General features: G+C 40.6%; 2 protein-coding genes across 2 annotated transcripts; both read left to right on the forward strand.

The window, feature by feature from the left end:
- Nucleotides 1-1,701: 1,701 nt before the first annotated feature.
- LOC117832301 (gastrula zinc finger protein XlCGF57.1-like) lies at nt 1,702-4,856 on the forward strand. The gene is made up of 2 exons (XM_034711384.1): nt 1,702-2,020; nt 3,206-4,856. The coding sequence occupies exons 1-2, from the start codon at nt 1,846-1,848 to the stop codon at nt 4,645-4,647; spliced, it is 1,617 nt and encodes a 538-aa protein (XP_034567275.1). The 5' UTR covers nt 1,702-1,845; the 3' UTR covers nt 4,648-4,856.
- A 122-nt stretch (nt 4,857-4,978) lies between these two features.
- gig2e (grass carp reovirus (GCRV)-induced gene 2e) lies at nt 4,979-17,238 on the forward strand. Its single transcript, XM_034711389.1, is given in 5 exon segments — nt 4,979-5,311; nt 8,883-9,343; nt 11,162-11,641; nt 16,070-16,085; nt 16,616-17,238. Coding segments are annotated over 5 exon segments (1,542 nt in total). The 5' UTR covers nt 4,979-5,252; the 3' UTR covers nt 17,142-17,238.
- Nucleotides 17,239-19,865: the final 2,627 nt, after the last annotated feature.

Here is a 19,865-nt window from a genome sequence, read left to right on the forward strand (position 1 = left end):
GGCTGAAGAGACAGACTTTTTCACAATAAAACTATTGAATGTTGGAGTCAAGATGTCTGCTGAGTCATCTTTAATGAGTTTGTGCTGACTCGCTGCTCTCCAGTAGTTTCTTTTGGGAAGGACGCCATCTGCTGGACAGACCACGACACGTCTCTCTCTTTAGTTTCTTTAGTTCAGTTTTGTTTCTCTGCAGAACTCTTTGGATGAAACAACAAAAGACCTTCATCGTTATTATGAAGCTCAAATGTCAGCGGACTGGAGGAGACTTTTCTGTACTTTAAATCTTTAAGCCTCCTTTCTTTCACAGCCTGTGTGTTTTTTGTTGAGTGATTTTTAAATGTTTAGTTTGAATCAAACTGTCATATTTCAAACACAGAAACAAAAAGGAAAAGGACTTTTTTAAATCAGATGAATCACAGAAGATCAAAAGTTAATTGCGATTAATCACATTTTTAATTGCTTTTTTAAAAAAGTATTATTTAGCATTTAAAATCAGTTTTAAGTCTCTACTAACAAATTAATACGATGAATTGAATGCAAAAAAAAAGTACTTAATGATCTTGAATTTTAAATTTTTAGATTTATTACTCAAAAAGTGCTGCCATGCTGCCCCAGTGTGTTCTGACACCTTGACTTCGACCACATTATGACTGTTACAGATTAAGATGTGCAGGAACGCACTGAAAACATCCATTCAGTTATTCAGAGGCAGTTCTGATTGTTTCATGACGTCCAGGGATCCCTGGTTAATGCACTTTTCAGGAGTTCCATTCTGGTTGTGTTCTCTGTGTCATACAGGTCCTATGACTCTTATCACAAGAGGAGCTAAGTCTTCCACAATGTTGACCGGTCTGCGGTGTGAGGAACTTTTAGTATGACTTGATTCTGGCGCCCCCTGTGGACACCAACAAATACTACACTGTAGCTGTTAGCGAGGAGGCTCAAGGTCCGCCTCTTTACCTCACACTCTCTCAACAGAAATTGAGTTTAGTTCAGTTTTTCCAATATGGCACCCGCCAACGATTGGCTTCAGAAACAGATGGGCGGTGTCAGGAATACTACGTCCATTATTATACTGTATAATATTATAGTGTTATATGATTTTGTCCCTTCAATGAGAAGAGCTCATCTTGCTGTCTTTTAAAGCTCCAGTGTGTAACTTTTAGTAGTGCGGTGAAAGATATCACATCCTGGTCTCATCTCTTTCCCTTTACATGTCGAGGCAGAATTTTGACCCAGAAAGTAACTATGCTCCTTTTTGAGAGTCGAATCAATCACTCACTGAGTCTTTGATGACAGACGTCTCCTGGCTGCCGTTACAGGCATTCAAAATGACAATATAAAAAGGTTCAGTCCTGTTGTAGGTGGTCCTGTTTATCTTTTGAAGGTCATAAAGAATCAGCAGAATCAATCTGTCTGTTTTTATAACCAGTTAAAAATCCTTTACAGTGACTTTAAAAGCCAAACGTGTCACTCACTGTCCCGCCTTGCTGTGGAAAATGCAGTATTAATATTAAACATGACTATTTAGTAATTATCAATGTTGTTGCAGATATTCATGTTCTCCTTTGAAGATCATACAGAGCCATAAGTATTAATTTCAGTCTATATTATTACTAAAAACTCCTCACTGGAGCTTTAATAATTTGATTTATTCACATTTCCTGGAGTCACTTTTATTCTGAAAATACACCGGAAGTGCTTCTTACTATCAGAACACAACCGCTGCCTTTACAGATTTAACCGTGTCACCCCGAGCTGCTGATTACACACCAGAAACAGCATCAAACCCCGGGTACAGGCCTGCTGTCAGCCTGGGACCCCCTCCGGAGGTCGGTCCGGATCATGTCGAGCCTCCAGCTGCTCAGAGTGGCCGTGAACGAGCGTCTGTCTGCGGCCGCGGAGGAGATCTTCGAGGCGGTGAGGAAGACCATCTCAAGCTACGAGGAAGAGATCCGCCGGCAGCGCAGGATGCTGCTGCTGCAGACAGTTTCAAAGACTGAGTTAAACAAGCACTCAGGTCGGTGGATTATCAGCATGTGGTTCCTCCTTCCCTTCATGCAGCTCCATGTGCCCGGCTCTGACTGAGCTCCTGCCCACTTCCTCTGTTCATGAGCCGGTGGGGTTAGAACTGTCAGATTAGCTTCCTTACTTCAGATTAGCTTCATTCACTAACATCCTCTGCTATTCCATTGTTAACATATAGAAAGCTTAGACTGATAAATGTTAAATCAGACTCATTACCAGGGGAATGAGCCTCATGATGCTCAGTTTCTTCTAGCTTGATGCAGCTCACCAGACTTCATTTCAAAATCTGGAAAGCAACATTAAACATGTTCTCTCTCTAAGTGTGTGAGTAGTATGCTCTCATAGAAGATGTTGTATTAATTTAAAAGGTTTACATTTGAATTCGGCTCCAGAAAAAGCTCTACATTTAACATTTAATTAATCTTATTGTAAAGATTTTCAAACATCAGAATCACAAACTGTCTCTGGAGTCACAAAGTGTAGCACAGGTGATGTCCCTCCTCTGTTTGGCTGATGTTGCCCCAGGTAGAGACAGGGTTACCAACTCTCACTACTGAATAAGGGACAGGTGCACAGTGCCATGGTGGTGTGAGCATGATGTGTAAATTCAGTTTTTATTAATATTCTGATTCAACTGGAAATGCAGAAAGTGTGTATACTCCCTTTAATCCTTACTGTATCAGTGTCTAACCTCATATGAATGAACCACACACACACCCATTCAAAGAGCCGATCTTTACAGCAGAAATAAACATGTTTACAGTCTGGTTCAAAAGACCAGTGGAGTCTGGATAGATCATCTCTCTATCGGCTCACACTGTGAGGGGGGGAATTATTATAACGTGGTGATTTCAAAGATATTAAGATTCTAGTCTTCCAATGAGAGGCTCAGCTGACTTGATTGACAGGCAGGAACACTGTAGCTGCTGGCGAGGAGACTCAAAGCCCCGCCTCTTTACCTTACAATCACTCAACAGCAGTTATATGGCCGCCGCCGCTGACTGACCTCAAAACAGTTCTTCAGAAACAGACGGGTGACGTCAGGGAGACTAAGTCCATATTTAAACAGTCTGTGTTCGAGAGTCAAACAGTGAGGAGTTATTGTAGAAGAGGAAGGTTGAGTCTGAAGAGGTAAACGTCTCTGACTGACTCAGCTCACTGTTTTTTTGTGTCTTAGATCAACCGCAGCTCGCTCTCTCCGTCTGGGATGAGGAGTGGACCCCCGGTCTGGACCACGACGACGATGAGGAGGATCGCCTACATGCTGAAAAGAGCCAGGAGGCCCCCCCGAGCAGCCAGGAGGGGGAGTCGCTGCAGGAGGACACCACCATCAGGTTCATCTTCACACCTCCGTATGTGAAAAACGAGTTCGACACACATCCGTCCGACTGTCAGAGCGCGAAGGAAGAAGGAGATCCTGTACCCGGCACTTCAGCCGAGCAAGACCAGACTAAGGTGGAGGTTTCGGGCGAGGACGCGGCTTCCCCCACTTCTTCTGTTACTGATATTAGCGACAGCGAGTGGAGGGGGAGCGCCATATCTCAGAGCGATGACAGCGAGAGTGAAAGCACCCCAAAGAGTAAGATGCCCCGTCTACCAATGGCGCCAAAACTGCACCCCACTAAAAAGCTTAAGTCCAGAATCTGCTGCAAAGTCTGCGGGAAAGCCTTCCACGCCATCGTCTCTCTGGTGAACCACATGGAGGTCCACCCAAAGGACGTCTGTGGAGTCTGCGGGGAACATTTGGAAACAGAAGAGACATTTCAAGTCCACCTGAAGACACACGTGAAGGCCGAGGTCTGCAGAGTGTGTGGGAAATGCTTCGGGGCCTCCAGCTCTCTGGAGACCCACATGAGGATCCACACGGGAGAGAAACCGTTCAACTGCAACGAGTGCGGCAAGTCCTTCAACTGCCGCCACAACATGATGCGGCACATCCGGATCCACACGGGAGAGAGGCCGTATCCTTGCACCGTGTGCGGGAAATGCTTCAACGACTACTCCACGCTGAAACGCCACCTCATGATCCACGTCCACAAGAAGATCAGCGACCCCACGTCTGCGAAGGAAGACGAAAACGCCGACGAGAAGAAGGTGAAAACATCATCGCTGAAGAAGCAGCCGACTCGCACCATATGTGAGGTTTGTGGGAAAATGTTCCACTCCATGGTTTCTCTGGTGAATCACGCCAAGAGTCACGCCACAGACCTGTGCGGCGTCTGCGGGATGCACTTGGACTCCGAGGAAAACTTAAAAATTCACCTGAAGACGCACAAAAACGGGAAAGTGTGCGAAGTGTGCGGGAAGTGCTTCGACAGTCAGGGGAATCTGGAAATGCACATGAGGGTCCACACGGGGGAGAAGCCTTTTCTCTGCAACGAGTGCGGCAAGTCCTTCAACTGCCGGCACAACATGAAGCGACACATCAGGACGCACACCGGGGAGAAGCCGTACCTGTGCAACACCTGTGGGCGGGGCTTCAGCGACCACTCCACCCTGAAGCAGCACAGCAGCACGCACACGGGAGAGAAACCACACCGCTGTGAGATCTGTGGGAAAGGCTTCCACCGAAAGACTTACGTACGGCTCCACATGAAGAGCCACTCCACTGAGAAGTGACTGAACCAATCACACGGAGGGGTCTCAAGCTGCTGTGAGAAACGATTGGTTAGGGCTGCTTTTGGCGCCCCCCTGTGGTCACGCCGAGGAAACACTGTCTGACAAAACTCTCTTTTTTACAAAATGGACCAAATAACCTCTGAGGTACGAGGAATCCTTTGTTTGCTTACACACAAGAAGGGTAATAAAGAAAGATCTCACACAGTAAAGGCTGGTAGGGTTTGATTGTGTCCACTAGGGGGCAGCATAACAAGCTGCACACCAAAGACTGATGTGATGTCAGCCTCTGCTTTGTGTTTTACAGTCTTCAAGTTTTACATTCCTGCCTCCCTCTTGAGTCCACTTCCTGTTTCCTCTCAGTGTAAAAGAGTTTCAAAGACGCTCCGGCTTCTTTAAACTTTCAGTTTCATTTCACTTTAAATCAGCAGCAGGGAAACAGCTGATCTGAATCAGGTGTGTCAACATTCAGGACATGAGTCAGAAACCAAACAAACAAACAAACAGATCAAACATTAACTCAAACACGCTGCAAACATAGAAGCTGTCCCTTCAGTTTCTGTTTTCTCCTTCAGCTGAATAAAGAAGAGGAGAGTTTTACCCGAAGGATGAGAGAATACTTCACTGATTCACGGGAGAGATTCAGTTGTTGCAGCAAATTTAGCAGGTAAGTAAAAAAACAGAGTAAATAATAATAATAATACACTTTATTTATAAAAGCAGTTTTCAAACAGTGCTTTACAAAAAATAAAACAATAAAAGACAATAAATGAAAAATGTGAGGAAGACAAATAAAATGAAATAAAACGATGTTGGAAGAATAAAAACAACAAAAGATAAAAGATTGAAACAATAAAATATGAATATAAAATCATCCCAATAATAAATGATGAGCTATGATATAACCATAGACTAAAATAAAAACATTATTTCCAAAGTATTAAAACTTCAGTCTCTAAAGACTTTCTCTCACTGTGTCACAGCTTTTATTCTTTATATGTAACATTTGATTTTCTTCATTTAGCCCAAATACTCCATCCTGAATTAATACTTTCCTTTATGTATTTATATGTGGGGTACATTTTTTTGTATTTGTTTATTTAATTTCAGAGGTGTATTTTTTAAGAGTTAGTGTATTTATTTTAGTTTGTATTTATTTATTTATTTTCAGAGGTGTAGTATTCATTTATTAATTTATTTTGATTATATAATTCTTTTTTATTATTTCATCATTTTCAGAACAGAACAAAATTTAAGGGTCACTGTGTACAAAGATATTTACTGTCAGCTCCTCCCACAGAGACGAAAACATAATAAATAAATTAGAATTAATGCTTTAATAGAAGCAATACTACTAAAAACCAGAGTAATAATAACATCCTTACATAATAACATAACCACCATCAGTTAATAAAGATCAACATTATCAATAATAATAACAGACCTTTGACTCCTAAAGACATGACACCCGTAAGAAAGTAAGATTAGCATAGATGAACACTTTAATGATACTTTAATGAAGGCAGAACGGTGAGTGGAATTTAAATATAAAGTACATCGATTTAGTCTCTGAAATCCTGAGTCTTTACACACTGTTGGAGCTGATCGGCCTTACAGTGATTTCAACACACACATACACACTCACACACACTCACACACACACAAACACACACACATAATCAGCTCCAGATGAGGACCTGATCTGCCTCCAGGTCTCTCACATCAGAGCCTAAAGTCCATCTTTAATACGAGAGGATGCAGATCGATCCACAGTGAGCTGTAAGTACTGACTCTAAACTTTCAGCTGCTCAGTCACTCTTTGTTAAAGTAGTGATGCTTCAACAGTCACTGACAGAGTTAATCTCTGAAGACACACGGAGAGAGACAGGTGAGTCAGGACGGGGGAACCTTCAGGGAATGTTTGTTGCTTTCGAGTTCAGCTGAAACCAAAAGTGTCAACAGTTCCTCTGTCGAGCTCACGGTGATTTAAAGTTACCGTCCTGTCATCTGAGTGCTCCGTCATGTTTGGGTGGAGCAGCTGTTTGAATGTTCGACCCTCCAATAAGAGAGTGTAACGGAGAACACCGGCCGGCTCTGATCTGAGAGGGGGTTCTGATATTTTTAACCCGGGTCCTTGTGTTAGATATTTTGTTTTCAATGACTCAGGCTCAAAACTTTTAGGTATCGCCTCTGCTTAATAAAGATCCTTTCTGCTTCTGGTAGTTATGGGAAATAGAATCCTGACAGGGTGAGACAAAGCTTATTACCCAGCTACTTGCTTAACAAACAAACACATTGAACTCTTCTCTGTGGATTGATCTGACATGACCTGTGATCAGTTTGTCTCTGGTGTTGCTCGTGTGAGTGAAAGTTAATAACCGTCGTCAAGGGGTTTGGACCAATCAGAATGAAGCATCTTACACAGCCTGAAGATCAGTAAGAAAGCTGGGTCACTGATTCTCTTGGTGCATCTTGTCAGAGGGTGTTTCTGTGTAGAGATCATCCTGGAGTGAAGTCAGCGTTTTCTCTGAAGGGGTTCAGTTGGCATTGTTGTTGCCTGTTTCATGACTGACTCACTGAAGCAACCAAACTGATCCCAGAACTTTTTCTCTCTGGGTCTCATGAAGGCAGTTCAATCCAGATCTGTAAACCCCCCCGACAAGTCATCATCAACAAAAAGCCCAGGTACATTTGATCAGTTAAATAAAAGCATCTCGTCTCTTCCCTCCCTGTGTCATGATTCAGTTTCCATCACAGCTCAGACACAAGGAACTCAAAGTAAATCGCCCCTCTGCACTCGGAGCAAACAAGGTTTGTGCAGAAATGAAACCAAGCAGCAACTTAGAGTTAATTTCATGGTCAAGTTTCATGGTGAGCCACAACTTCATGAAAGCCGTGGTTTGTTCATATGACACCCAGAGGGAAGAGGAAGATGTGTCATCTGCTAAGTGTGGTTTTAATACAACTTCTAACAACACAGGAGAAATCTTTAAGACTTAGTCCAGAACTCACTGATTCTTTAACCTTGGCCCTAATTTTACATTTTTCTTCCATGTTTAACTCTAAAAATAAACATCCTGGTAAATGAAAGTGAAAGCAGGAGGATCATATGAGGTGTTATGGGAGCAGAGTGACCCTGCAGCCTGAGAGAAAACAAGAGAAGAGAGGTACGCGAACACACACTTTGTGTCTTCAACAGCTGCAGAAAAGTTATATTTTGTCTCAGAGCTTTAACTAATACTCGTCTTGTGCTAACCCTTAAAGAAATGACAGAAAACAACATTTTAAAAACAGAGTTATGAAACTATGAAGCATGTTTTATAATTAAACAGCTTATTAATGCATCTTCTAACAAGCTCTGAAAAGAAAAGAGAAAACTTTTGGACTTATTCCAGAAGTCACTGATTCTTTAACCATGGCCCTGTTTCTGCATATCTTGAACAACTTCCATGTTCAACTCTGTCCCAACTCTAAAAATAAACATCCTGGAAAATTAAAAGTGAAAGCAGGAGGATCAGATGTTATAAGAGCAGAGTGACCCTGCAGCCCACACTACTGAGGGGAAACAAGAGAGGAGAGGTACGTGAACTTGTATCCTCCACTTCATTCCATCGATTATTTATCAGAGAAGCTGCAGAGAAATTAGATTTTGTCTCTGAGCTTTAACTATTACTCTGCCTGTACTAACCCTTAAAGAAATTATGGGAAGCATGAAACTAAGAAGCATGTTTTCTAATTAAACAGCTGATAGATATATGCAGAGTAAAAGTAAGACAATGGTTTGACAGAAGGAGTTTCAGTGTGAGATAAGAGTGAGGAGAAAGAGTTAAAAACACAATCAAAAACTGAGAAATCTATAAAGAGGTTTATTCGAACACAGACGGCCGAGTGCAGGTTTATCACCAACACTGAGCCTGGAGTGAGGAAAATTTGGGTTTGTCATGCTGCCTGAGGGATCCTGAGATTAACAAATACATCTCTGTTTATGTGTCAGTCTCAAAGAGTGTCCTCTGCTGAGTCCAGAGTCCAAGGAGGAGAGATGTAAAGTCAGGGAAATAAAATGGGACTTCATTTTCTTGTTTAATTTCTGTATTTGATGATCCATGTTTTTTCTCACCATCAGTACAAACGGCCCGTTCTCATCACTAATGTCTGGAGGTGCAGACGGGCCCTGTTTCTGAGATCTGTCTTTGTGTGTGAATAAGAATGGATTCATTAAGTGCTCCTCTGTCTTACAGTGATAGTGACACCAACATGTCTTACCAGTGGGCTGAAGATGACGGCGATATACCCCGCGGGGTAGGTCGACTGGGTCGCTCTGAGCCAGTCAGCGGTGGAAGGTACATCATGTACCACGGCACCCACAGGCAGCATGCTCAGTCCATTGTGGATTCAGGATTTGATCAGTCTTCAGATGGGATGCTCGGTCCTGGCGTGTACCTCAGCAGAGACCTGGAGAAAGCTAGACGCTATCCTATGGATTGTCCTGAGCATAAAAGGGTTGTGTTCAAGGTCCTGGTTGACGTGGGGAAAGTGATCGCGATCAGAAAGAAAGACAACCCTCGGAGGAAGACCTGGCATGATTATGGATATGACACGGCCTGGGTGCCACCTAACTGTGGAATGGTTCCAAGTGGTTTGGAGGAGGATTGTGTCTGGGATCCAAAGCGAATCAAGATCATGGAAGTCATCAAGCCACGTCCAGCACCCGATACCACATTTGAAGACACTGCATGGGGTGTAATCGCAGTTGGAGCTTTAGCAGCTGCTGCAGCCCTTATCTCCATTATGAAATAGGATTGTGATCATTTTGTAATCTGTTGCTCTTTCACTTCAACATGAAGAATAAATCTTTCATTCTGATCTGATAAACTGTTGTGTTTTATTGAAAGCTTACTTTTAAGATGAATGAACTATGGTCTGTGTTTTTAAAAACATTTAAAACTTGTAAAGGATGACGATGATCTGACCCAGGCAGGCTGCAGCACTTCAACAGTTGCCTCCTCTGTTGGGGTTCAGACTCTGGATGTGATGTGTAGTGTGCTGGTGCAGGTTCTTCTGGAACACTCGCCATGTTAGTTTGGGAGTTTTTCTGCCTCTGCATCGCTGCATGATTAGTGAGGTTAGAAACTGAGAGGCTGCAGATCCTGACTTTGGGATTCCTTCTTTGCAACTGAATTTAAAACCTTGCTTAAAGCTGGGGTTGGTAATCAGATTTAGATACACTTTTTGTCATACTGGTTAAAATGATCTTTATGTCCTGATGGTATCAATACATAATGTGTTCTTAAAGAAGAGTGAAAAAAGGAGGAGGGGAGGAGGAGAGGAGGAGGGGAGGAGGGGAGGAGGAGGGGAGGAGGGAGGAGAGGAGGAGGAGGAGGGGAGGAGGGGAGGAGGAGCAGGGGAGGAGGAGGGGAGGAGGGGAGGAGGGGAGGAGGAGGGAGGAGGAGAGGAGGAGAGGAGGAGGGGAGGAGGAGAGGAGGAGGGGAGGAGGAGGGGAGGAGGGGAGGAGGGGAGGAGGAGGGAGGAGGAGAGGAGGAGAGGAGGAGGGGAGGAGGAGAGGAGGAGAGGAGGAGGGGAGGAGGAGAGGAGGAGAGGAGGAGGGGAGAGGAGAGGAGGAGAGGAGGAGGAGAGGAGGAGAGGAGGATGAGGGAGGAAGGAGGGAGGAGGGAGGAGGGAGGAGGAAGGAGGGAGGAGGGGAGGGGTTAGACGGAGTCCTGAGGAAAAGCTACATTCAAATTCACGCTAGTTTTCCGAGACTACCAACCCTAGCTTTAAAACGAAACTAAAATACCTTTATGTAGTACGTTAAAATACTGATGTAAACAAAGCGTGTATGACCAGAAGAACCTGCGGCGGTTCATTCCTCTGAAAAGCTTGGGCCAATTGATTTTATTTGTGTGCTGCTTCCCTGAACTCAGTGACACTCCCTGTTTCTGTGGTAACCACACCTGAACAACAAATACCTTCTGAGTCAAGGTAGTCTGTGAGTTATAGAACAGAGTTAGGGTGAAACGAAAGTGAGAGATAAACTTGGATGAACCTGGAGAGAGGAAAGGTATGTGAACACCACATTTGTTTTGTACTAAAAGATCCTCATCTCTTTAAGAGCACATTAACTTAATGTGTTAACCTTTGAGAAGCTTTAGAAGGAGAAATACTTTGATTTAAAGTTTCCATGCTCTTTGAAAATGATAGAATCAGGTCAGTGCTCAGATTATATTATTTACCTGCACAGCAGAATAAAGAGTATTTCTCGTGGGATAATCACATCCAGAACTTAAATCTGATCTTTCTTTAGTGTGCTTGAATCATGACTTCAGTTTTTGTTTTAATGTCTGTATTTGATTTAACTGCATCAACCTGAATTTATTATAAATCTTCTGAAGTTTTTACATCAAAAGTCCTGTTTTTTAAATCTGTCTTCATTGTTGTGTGTGAATAAGAATGGATTCATTAAGTGATCCTCTGTCTTACAGTGATAGTGACACCAACATGTCTTACCAGTGGGCTGAAGATGACGGTGATATACCCTATGGGGTCGTTTGACTGGGTGTTGAGCAGCCTGTCAGTGGTAAACAGTACGTCATGTACCATGGCACCACCAGCAAGGCTGCTCAGTCCATCCGGTCATCAGGATTTCAACAGTCTTCAGGCGGGATGCTCGGACGTGGCGTTTACCTGAGCAGAGACCTGAATAAAGCTAGTCGCTATCCTATTGATCATCCTGAGCATGATAGGGTTGTGTTCAAGGTCCAGGTCAACGTGGGGAAAGTGATCGCCATCAATAAAAAAGGCCACCCTCATAGGAAGACCTGGCATGATTATGGATTTGATACTGCTTGGGTGCCACCTCACTGTGGAATGGTTCCAAGTGGTTTGGAGGAGGATTGTGTCTGGGATCCTGATCAAATCCAGATCATCAATGTCATCAAGCCACGTCGCACACCCGATACCCTTAGAACGGGACACTGGATTGGGTGTCATCGCAGCCGCAGTTTTTTTTTAACATTTTATAGAACACATTCAATAATCTTTTACCTTAAGAACATTATTAAAACATCATCTGATTATTTAAGACAAAGTGTTCTTCTTTCATTAATAGTTCAAAAAAGGTGACAATATTTTAAATCGATAAACATCCTTAAGATGTTAGCCAATGTGGTGAGAACATCCCCTGCTGGCGTGGCTGTCTGCCTCTCAGCCTATTTAGGTTTCAGCTAAACGAGCACCAGTTTCCTGTGAGAGTTTCAGGGCTAAGCCTGCACAGGAAACCATCTGATGGCAGTTGAGATCTGCTGTGTGAGGGAGACTTCCTTAACTCCCAATGAAAGTCCCTCAGGTTTGATTCTGTGTGTGCATACTCAGATACCTCTGAGCTCAGATTATTTATATCCGTGTGTTACAGCTGTGTTGTTTCCTTCAGGTGTTTCTTGTGGTTTGTATGAGTCATGTTGTGGATTGCCAGGGCCACATCTCAGGGTGTTTACAGTAAAATGATTACCTGCAGAAACAACTGACTGTACATTAAAACAGAAACCACATGTGTTAACTGACTGTATATTAAAACAGACACCACATGTGTTAACTGACTGTACATTAAAACAGACACCACATGTATTAACTGACTGTATATTAAAACAGACACCACATGTGTTAACTGACTGTACATTAAAACAGAAACCACATGTATTAACTGACTGTATATTAAAACAGACACCACATGTGTTAACTGACTGTATATTAAAACAGACACCACATGTATTAACTGACTGTATATTAAAACACACACCACATGTGTTAACTGACTGTATATTAAAACAGAAACAACATGTATTAACTGACTGTACATTAAAACAGAAACCACATGTATTAACTGACTGTACATTAAAACAGACACCACATGTGTTAACTGACTGTATATTAAAACAGACACCACATGTATTAACTGACTGTATATTAAAACAGACACCACATGTATTAACTGACTGTATTTTAAAACAGACACCACATGTGTTAACTGACTGTACATTAAAACAGACACCACATGTATTAACTGACTGTATATTAAAACAGACACCACATGTATTAACTGACTGTATATTAAAACAGACACCACATGTGTTAACTGACTGTACATTATAACAGACACCACATGTGTTAACTGACTGTACATTATAACAAACACCACGTGTTAACTGACTGTACATTAAAACAAACACCACATGTGTTAACTGACTGTATATTAAAACAAACACCACATGTGTTAACTGACTGTACATTAAAACAAACACCACATGTGTTAACTGACTGTATATTAAAACAGACACCACATGTATTAACTGACTGTATATTAAAACAGACACCACATGTGTTAACTGACTGTATATTAAAACAGACACCACATGTATTAACTGACTGTATATTATAACAGACACCACATGTGTTAACTGACTGTATATTAAAACAGACACCACATGTATTAACTGACTGTATATTAAAACAGACACCACATGTATTAACTGACTGTATATTAAAACAGACACCACATGTATTAACTGACTGTATATTAAAACAGACACCACATGTGTTAACTGACTGTATATTAAAACAGACACCACATGTATTAACTGACTGTATATTAAAACAGACACCACATGTATTAACTGACTGTATATTAAAACAGACACCACATGTATTAACTGACTGTATATTATAACAGACACCACATGTGTTAACTGACTGTATATTATAACAAACACCACATGTGTTAACTGACTGTACATTAAAACAGACACCACATGTATTAACTGACTGTATATTATAACAGACACCACATGTGTTAACTGACTGTATATTATAACAAACACCACATGTGTTAACTGACTGTATATTATAACAAACACCACATGTATTAACTGACTGTATATTATAACAAACACCACATGTATTAACTGACTGTATATTATAACAGACACCACATGTGTTAACTGACTGTATATTATAACAGACACCACATGTATTAACTGACTGTATATTATAACAGACACCACATGTGTTAACTGACTGTATATTATAACAGACACCACATGTGTTAACTGACTGTATATTATAACAAACACCACATGTATTAACTGACTGTATATTATAACAAACACCACATGTATTAACTGACTGTATATTATAACAAACACCACATGTATTAACTGACTGTATATTATAACAAACACCACATGTGTTAACTGACTGTATATTATAACAGACACCACATGTGTTAACTGACTGTATATTATAACAGACACCACATGTATTAACTGACTGTATATTATAACAGACACCACATGTGTTAACTGACTGTATATTATAACAGACACCACATGTATTAACTGACTGTATATTATAACAGACACCACATGTATTAACTGACTGTATATTATAACAGACACCACATGTATTAACTGACTGTATATTATAACAAACACCACATGTATTAACTGACTGTATATTATAACAAACACCACATGTATTAACTGACTGTATATTATAACAGACACCACATGTGTTAACTGACTGTATATTATAACAAACACCACATGTGTTAACTGACTGTATATTATAACAAACACCACATGTGTTAACTGACTGTATATTAAAAAAAACACCACATGTGTTAACTGACTGTATATTATAACAAACACCACATGTATTAACTGACTGTATATTAAAACAGACACCACATGTATTAACTGACTGTATATTAAAAAAAACACCACATGTGTTAACTGACTGTATATTATAACAAACACCACATGTATTAACTGACTGTATATTAAAACAGACACCACATGTATTAACTGACTGTATATTATAACAAACACCACATGTGTTAACTGACTGTATATTAAAACAGACACCACATGTGTTAACTGACTGTCAAAACATTCAGAGCTCCCGTACTGACTGTCTGCAGTATAGGTCCAAACACCGTCTCCTCCACCCTAACAGGTGGAGCTTTAAGGTGTCATACTCTTCCTGTATTTCTGTGTTTAGGTTTCTAAATGACCGATCACCAGCTGACAGCCTGCTCAAACACAGGCACAAGCACCTCCTCTAACTTGGAGGACAGCATTTCATTGTTAACCCTGTAAATCCTGAACCATCAAATAACTGGCAGAAAATTCAAATTCTTTGAAAATGGAGAGTTTATTGGACCTTTAGACAAATTAAAAAAAAAAAAAGGAATTAAATAGCAATTCTCTTAAATGAGTTTTAATTTGTATCATATTTGATACATCAGGAACTTTGGTGTACATTTTTAGCTCAAAGTTTCTTATTTATTAAACAAACTAACACATATAAAAACATTATTTTTAGCCTATTAAACTTTGAGTTTCCTTCAAAGTTTTCCAAAAGTAATTTCAAACCTTGAAATTCTTTTTTTTCCATATTGCACAACATTGTCATACATATTTTGTAGCAAAAAAACCTGATTAATTGTATATTTATTCTCTGAATTGTTAAATTTTTAGTGGAAATCAATGAGAAAAAGTTAATTATTTACCAGGGAGCCATGGTAACATGTAACCAGTCATCAATCATCATGATACAGCAGGCTGATTATATAAAGATACAATATATGTTATAAATATCTCAATTTCTATTCTAAATATATTTCATTATGTCATGTGAACGTGTTCTTAAATATTAAAAGACTGTATGTTGCTTTATGGAATAATGTATGAAATGTAATAAAATTATGATTGACAGATCTCCAAATAAATGACCTTATATACCTGCTGTATCAATTTTGATTCACACATTTCAACACGGTTTGACGATAAATTAAATTATGAAATATTATTAGGTTATTGCATCAATCCAGTAATTATTCCTCTTGAAGTTTCAGGAACAATTTGAAAGTTTTTTTCATCCAAACTTTTTAAAAATTAGTAAAAATATATCCCTGAAAACCTGGAGTGGGTCTCTGATCCATGAGCTGCCATGTTGGATGTCTAAAGTGACGTCCTTCTGGTGCATGAAGTACTCACACCTGGTGGATTATCTGTGTACTGCATGTTTATTATTGTATACATTAGGTTTTTTCGGAAATATCATATCACACTGATGATGTAGAGGTCTCAGAAACTGATATATCAAATATGATACGCTTGGCGTTATAGGGATAAAATCTAAGCAGCCACCCTAATGTCACCCAGGGTCCCCCCCTGAACACCGCCCTGTCACTGGGCTTTTTGAGCGCAGGTATGTTTTTTTCTTCTTTTGGGAAGGAATCCATCATCACAAACAAACAAACATATGTGACTCTCAAGACCAGAGTTCACATGGTCCTAAAGCATTTATTACTCAGCTGGCAATGCAGAAAATACTGTATGCTGTGTGACCACACCCTTCTTTACTCTTTGAGTTTGGGTGAAACGAAAGTGAGAGATAAACTCCCTTTTATGGAAATGTACTGTCGAACATGAGGTCCTTTAATAAAGAGGACTGAACCCTGAGCGGCACTCTTGGATGAACCTGGAGAGAGGAAAGGTACGTGAACACCACATTTGTTTTGTACTAAAAGATCCTCATCTCTTTAAGAGCACATTAACTTAATGTGTTAACCTTTGAGAAGCTTTAGAAGGAGAAATACTTTGATTTAAAGTTTCCATGCTCTTTGAAAATGATAGAATCAGGTCAGTGCTCAGATTATATTATTTACCTGCACAGCAGAATAAAGAGTATTTCTCGTGGGATAATCACATCCAGAACTTAAATCTGATCTTTCTTTAGTGTGCTTGAATCATGACTTCAGTTTTTGTTTTAATGTCTGTATTTGATTTAACTGCATCAACCTGAATTTATTATAAATCTTCTGAAGTTTTTACATCAAAAGTCCTGTTTTTTAAATCTGTCTTCATTGTTGTGTGTGAATAAGAATGGATTCATTAAGTGATCCTCTGTCTTACAGTGATAGTGACACCAACATGTCTTACCAGTGGGCTGAAGATGACGGTGATATACCCTATGGGGTCGTTCGACTGGGTGTTGATCAGCCTGTCAATGATAAACAGTACGTCATGTACCATGGCACCACCAGCAAGGCTGCTCAGTCCATCCGGTCATCAGGATTTCAACAGTCTTCAGGCGGGATGCTCGGTCCTGGCGTGTACCTGAGCAGAGACCTGGAGAAAGCTAGTCGCTATCCTATTGATTGTCCTGAGAAGGACAGGGTTGTCATCAGGGTCCAGGTCAACGTGGGGAAAGTGATCGCCATCAATTATCAAGGCCACCCACGTCAGAAGACCTGGCATGATTATGGATATGACACGGCTTGGGTGCCACCTCACTGTGGAATGGTATCAAGTGGTTTGGAGGAGGATTGTGTCTGGGATCCAAAGCGAATCCGGATCCTTAATACCATCAAACCAATTAAAAGGCCTTCCCATGGCCAAGTCCAGTGCCCAGGTGGATGGGGTGCACAAGGCTACATGTGAGCTCCAGGAGCTGTAACCAATTATTTTTGTATCTTCAAATGTATTTTTATATATTTGTACGAGTTGATTACAAAATAAAGTGGTCTTATTAACTTTGTTTATCTGTCTGTTTGTTTTTAAAGCTGAATAAGATAAGTTTGTTTTTAAATGGAGGTATTCTCTGCCACCTGCTGCTGACCGCACACAATGGAGGTTAATTGAATTGAGCTAAAAACAGATCGATGTGATAAACAGAGGCAAGAAATAAAGTGATGGAGCTTGAAAACACATGCATGTTCTACATACATGTGTTATTAGTGGGAGTAAACCAAATCTGACCTGACCTCCTTTATGATGGCATTACTCACTGCATTCTTACAACACCTGCTCTGATTTCTACTGATAAAGAGTGGAAGATAAAATGTTGGTGAACTAGAACACAGCCTAACACTCACAGAAACCTCTGCCTTCAATGTGTACACTCTAAGGTTTTTATTTTATGTTAATGAGTGAGTGAAAGAAAGGTCTATATCCTGAATAGTCTTCATAAATATGGACATAAGCAGAAAGTTCTCTTTTCTTTCTTTTTACCAGGTTTCAACATGTTCATTGCTGCTGTAAGGTTTGGGTCTTTATGTTGTTCAGGAGCAGCCTCAAGTGGCCATTCAAGGAACTGCAGTTTTTTCCTACTTTGCCTTCATTGTAGACTTCAATCAATCAATCTTTATTTATAAAGCACCAAATCCCAACAAACGTTATCCTCAGACTCTTTCCAAACAGAGCCGGTCTAGACCGTACTCCATGTTCTATTGTCAACAAAGACTCAACATCAAGACCGGATCAGATCCAGTCCTATCTTCCAGACAGGACTCAGCCTGATCTCATCTTAATCCACCATGAGCAGAGCACTTTGCAGCATTTAGCAAGTTACAGTGGCAAGGACAAACTTCCTTTAACAGGCAGAAACCTCCAGCAGGACCAGACTCATGTTAGACACACATCTGCTGAGACTTACATGTGGAGATGACTCTTTGTTTTGGTCTTGTGGCTGCTGCCATCTTTGTATTTGGATGCAGTCTTTGCCTGTGGCTATTTTACAAGCTAACCTAATAGTTATTAAAGAGGCTAAGCTTACAGGCATGACGAGGTGAGCATGGACATGATTCCTTACCTTCACTCATGTTTTCATTTCTTGTTTTTTTATACTCGGCGTTGCTTCCTGTTTTGGGTCTGTTGACTTCCTGCTTCCTTGTTTACTCTCATGGGCCTCATTTGTGTATTGTTATCTCCACTCCCTGTGTGTATTTAAGTTTAGTCACACTTTCCTTCTTGTACTTCTCAGTCAGTGGTCCAGCCTTCTCCACCTGCTGGATGCTTACCTTGGTTTTATGATCTATTATTGCCCCCTGAGTCCTGCCTTCGGGTCCTATTATTGGTACAGTGTCAAACATTTTATCCAATATCTGCATGAAACTCATCCAAGAGGCACCAACATCACAAAGCATAAAGTTAAATTGCATTTGCTGAAGTCCAAACAGCTGATCTCAAAGGCAACTGTCTCAGAATAACCCTTACCTTAATTATTCCTTTCAGAAGCCATAAGAAGACAAGCAGTCGTACGTTTTATTTACTCAGTTCTTGAGTAAATAACAAGTCATTTCTTCAGTTGTCTTCTTGGAATCTTGACTTATATCTCTGCTCGTATATACGCAGAGTTGCAGAAGCACAAAACTAAAATAGCAGCCTTGATTTGATTAATTGGGGGGTTCATGTCATGGCCTTTTGTACTCTCTAAAATTGGGAATTAAGGAATTTTGTGCAAAAAAAACATTTTTTTTGGTATAAGGCTTTAAGTGTGTTTATTACTGCTGATTTTGACTCTTTAATTTGGGGCTTTATGGGAGATTTCTCACTTTTGGAAGCAGCCTCAAGTGGCCGTTAAAGGTATTGCAGTTTTTTCCAACTGAAGGGTTTTTTATGTTGTAACCTCTAACCCCCAAAGTTGAGACTTCATACAACTTAAAGTCTCAAAAGAAAAATATCTCCACTTATATTTAACTTTGAAAACAATATGATACATAGAAGAAACACAAAGTTTGATTCACACACACACAGAGAGACGGGGACTAAAGTTCACCAGGAGGACAAAGACCCCGATCCATTATGTCTGGAAAAAAGAGCCTCCAGAAGAAAACAAAGGAGAAAGAGAGAGAAAGAAAGAAAGAGAAGAAACAGAGTGGAATAAGTGGAAATATGTCTATTTTTAGCAACTCATTCAATTAGATCTCTGTCACTTCTCTGCAATCTGCATGAAATCAAACTAATCTGCTGGAAAGGGTATCAGTGGGCGAGTGGAACAAGATTCACAGAGCTGCTGGAGCGCACTGCATGTGCGTGTTTTCTGCATGGCTGAAGACGCATAATGTATGGAGAAGTAATCATCTCCTCAGATCGCACAAAGGTAGCTTTGTTTCTCAAATTGAATCATTCTTGTATTTAATTTCAGCGGATCTCCCAGCAGTGAGATATGCTGCAGCTCGAGTACTCACTAAAACAAGGAAGAAAGAGCACATCTCTCCAGTATTAGCTTCTCTACACCGGCTCCCCATAAAATCCTTCTTCTGACAATCAAACCTCTTTAACGGTCAGACACCTTCATATCTTAAAGACCTCATAGCCAGGTAACCCCTGTTGCCCCTCTAGAACACTACGTTCCCAACATGCAGACCTGCTCATCGTACCTGA

The sequence above is a fragment of the Notolabrus celidotus genome, chromosome 20, assembly GCF_009762535.1.
Source record: "Notolabrus celidotus isolate fNotCel1 chromosome 20, fNotCel1.pri, whole genome shotgun sequence".
Taxonomy (NCBI): domain Eukaryota; kingdom Metazoa; phylum Chordata; class Actinopteri; order Labriformes; family Labridae; genus Notolabrus; species Notolabrus celidotus.

What these genes read in the sequence shown, in the direction of transcription:
- LOC117832301 (XM_034711384.1), top strand. Translation starts at nt 1,846, where the DNA reads ATGTCGAGCCTCCAGCTGCTCAGAGTGGCCGTGAACGAGCGTCTGTCT. An exon ending in TGAGTTAAACAAGCACTCAG is followed by an intron (nt 2,021 to 3,205) that starts GTCGGTGGATTA and finishes TTTGTGTCTTAG; the next exon opens with ATCAACCGCAGCTCGCTCTC.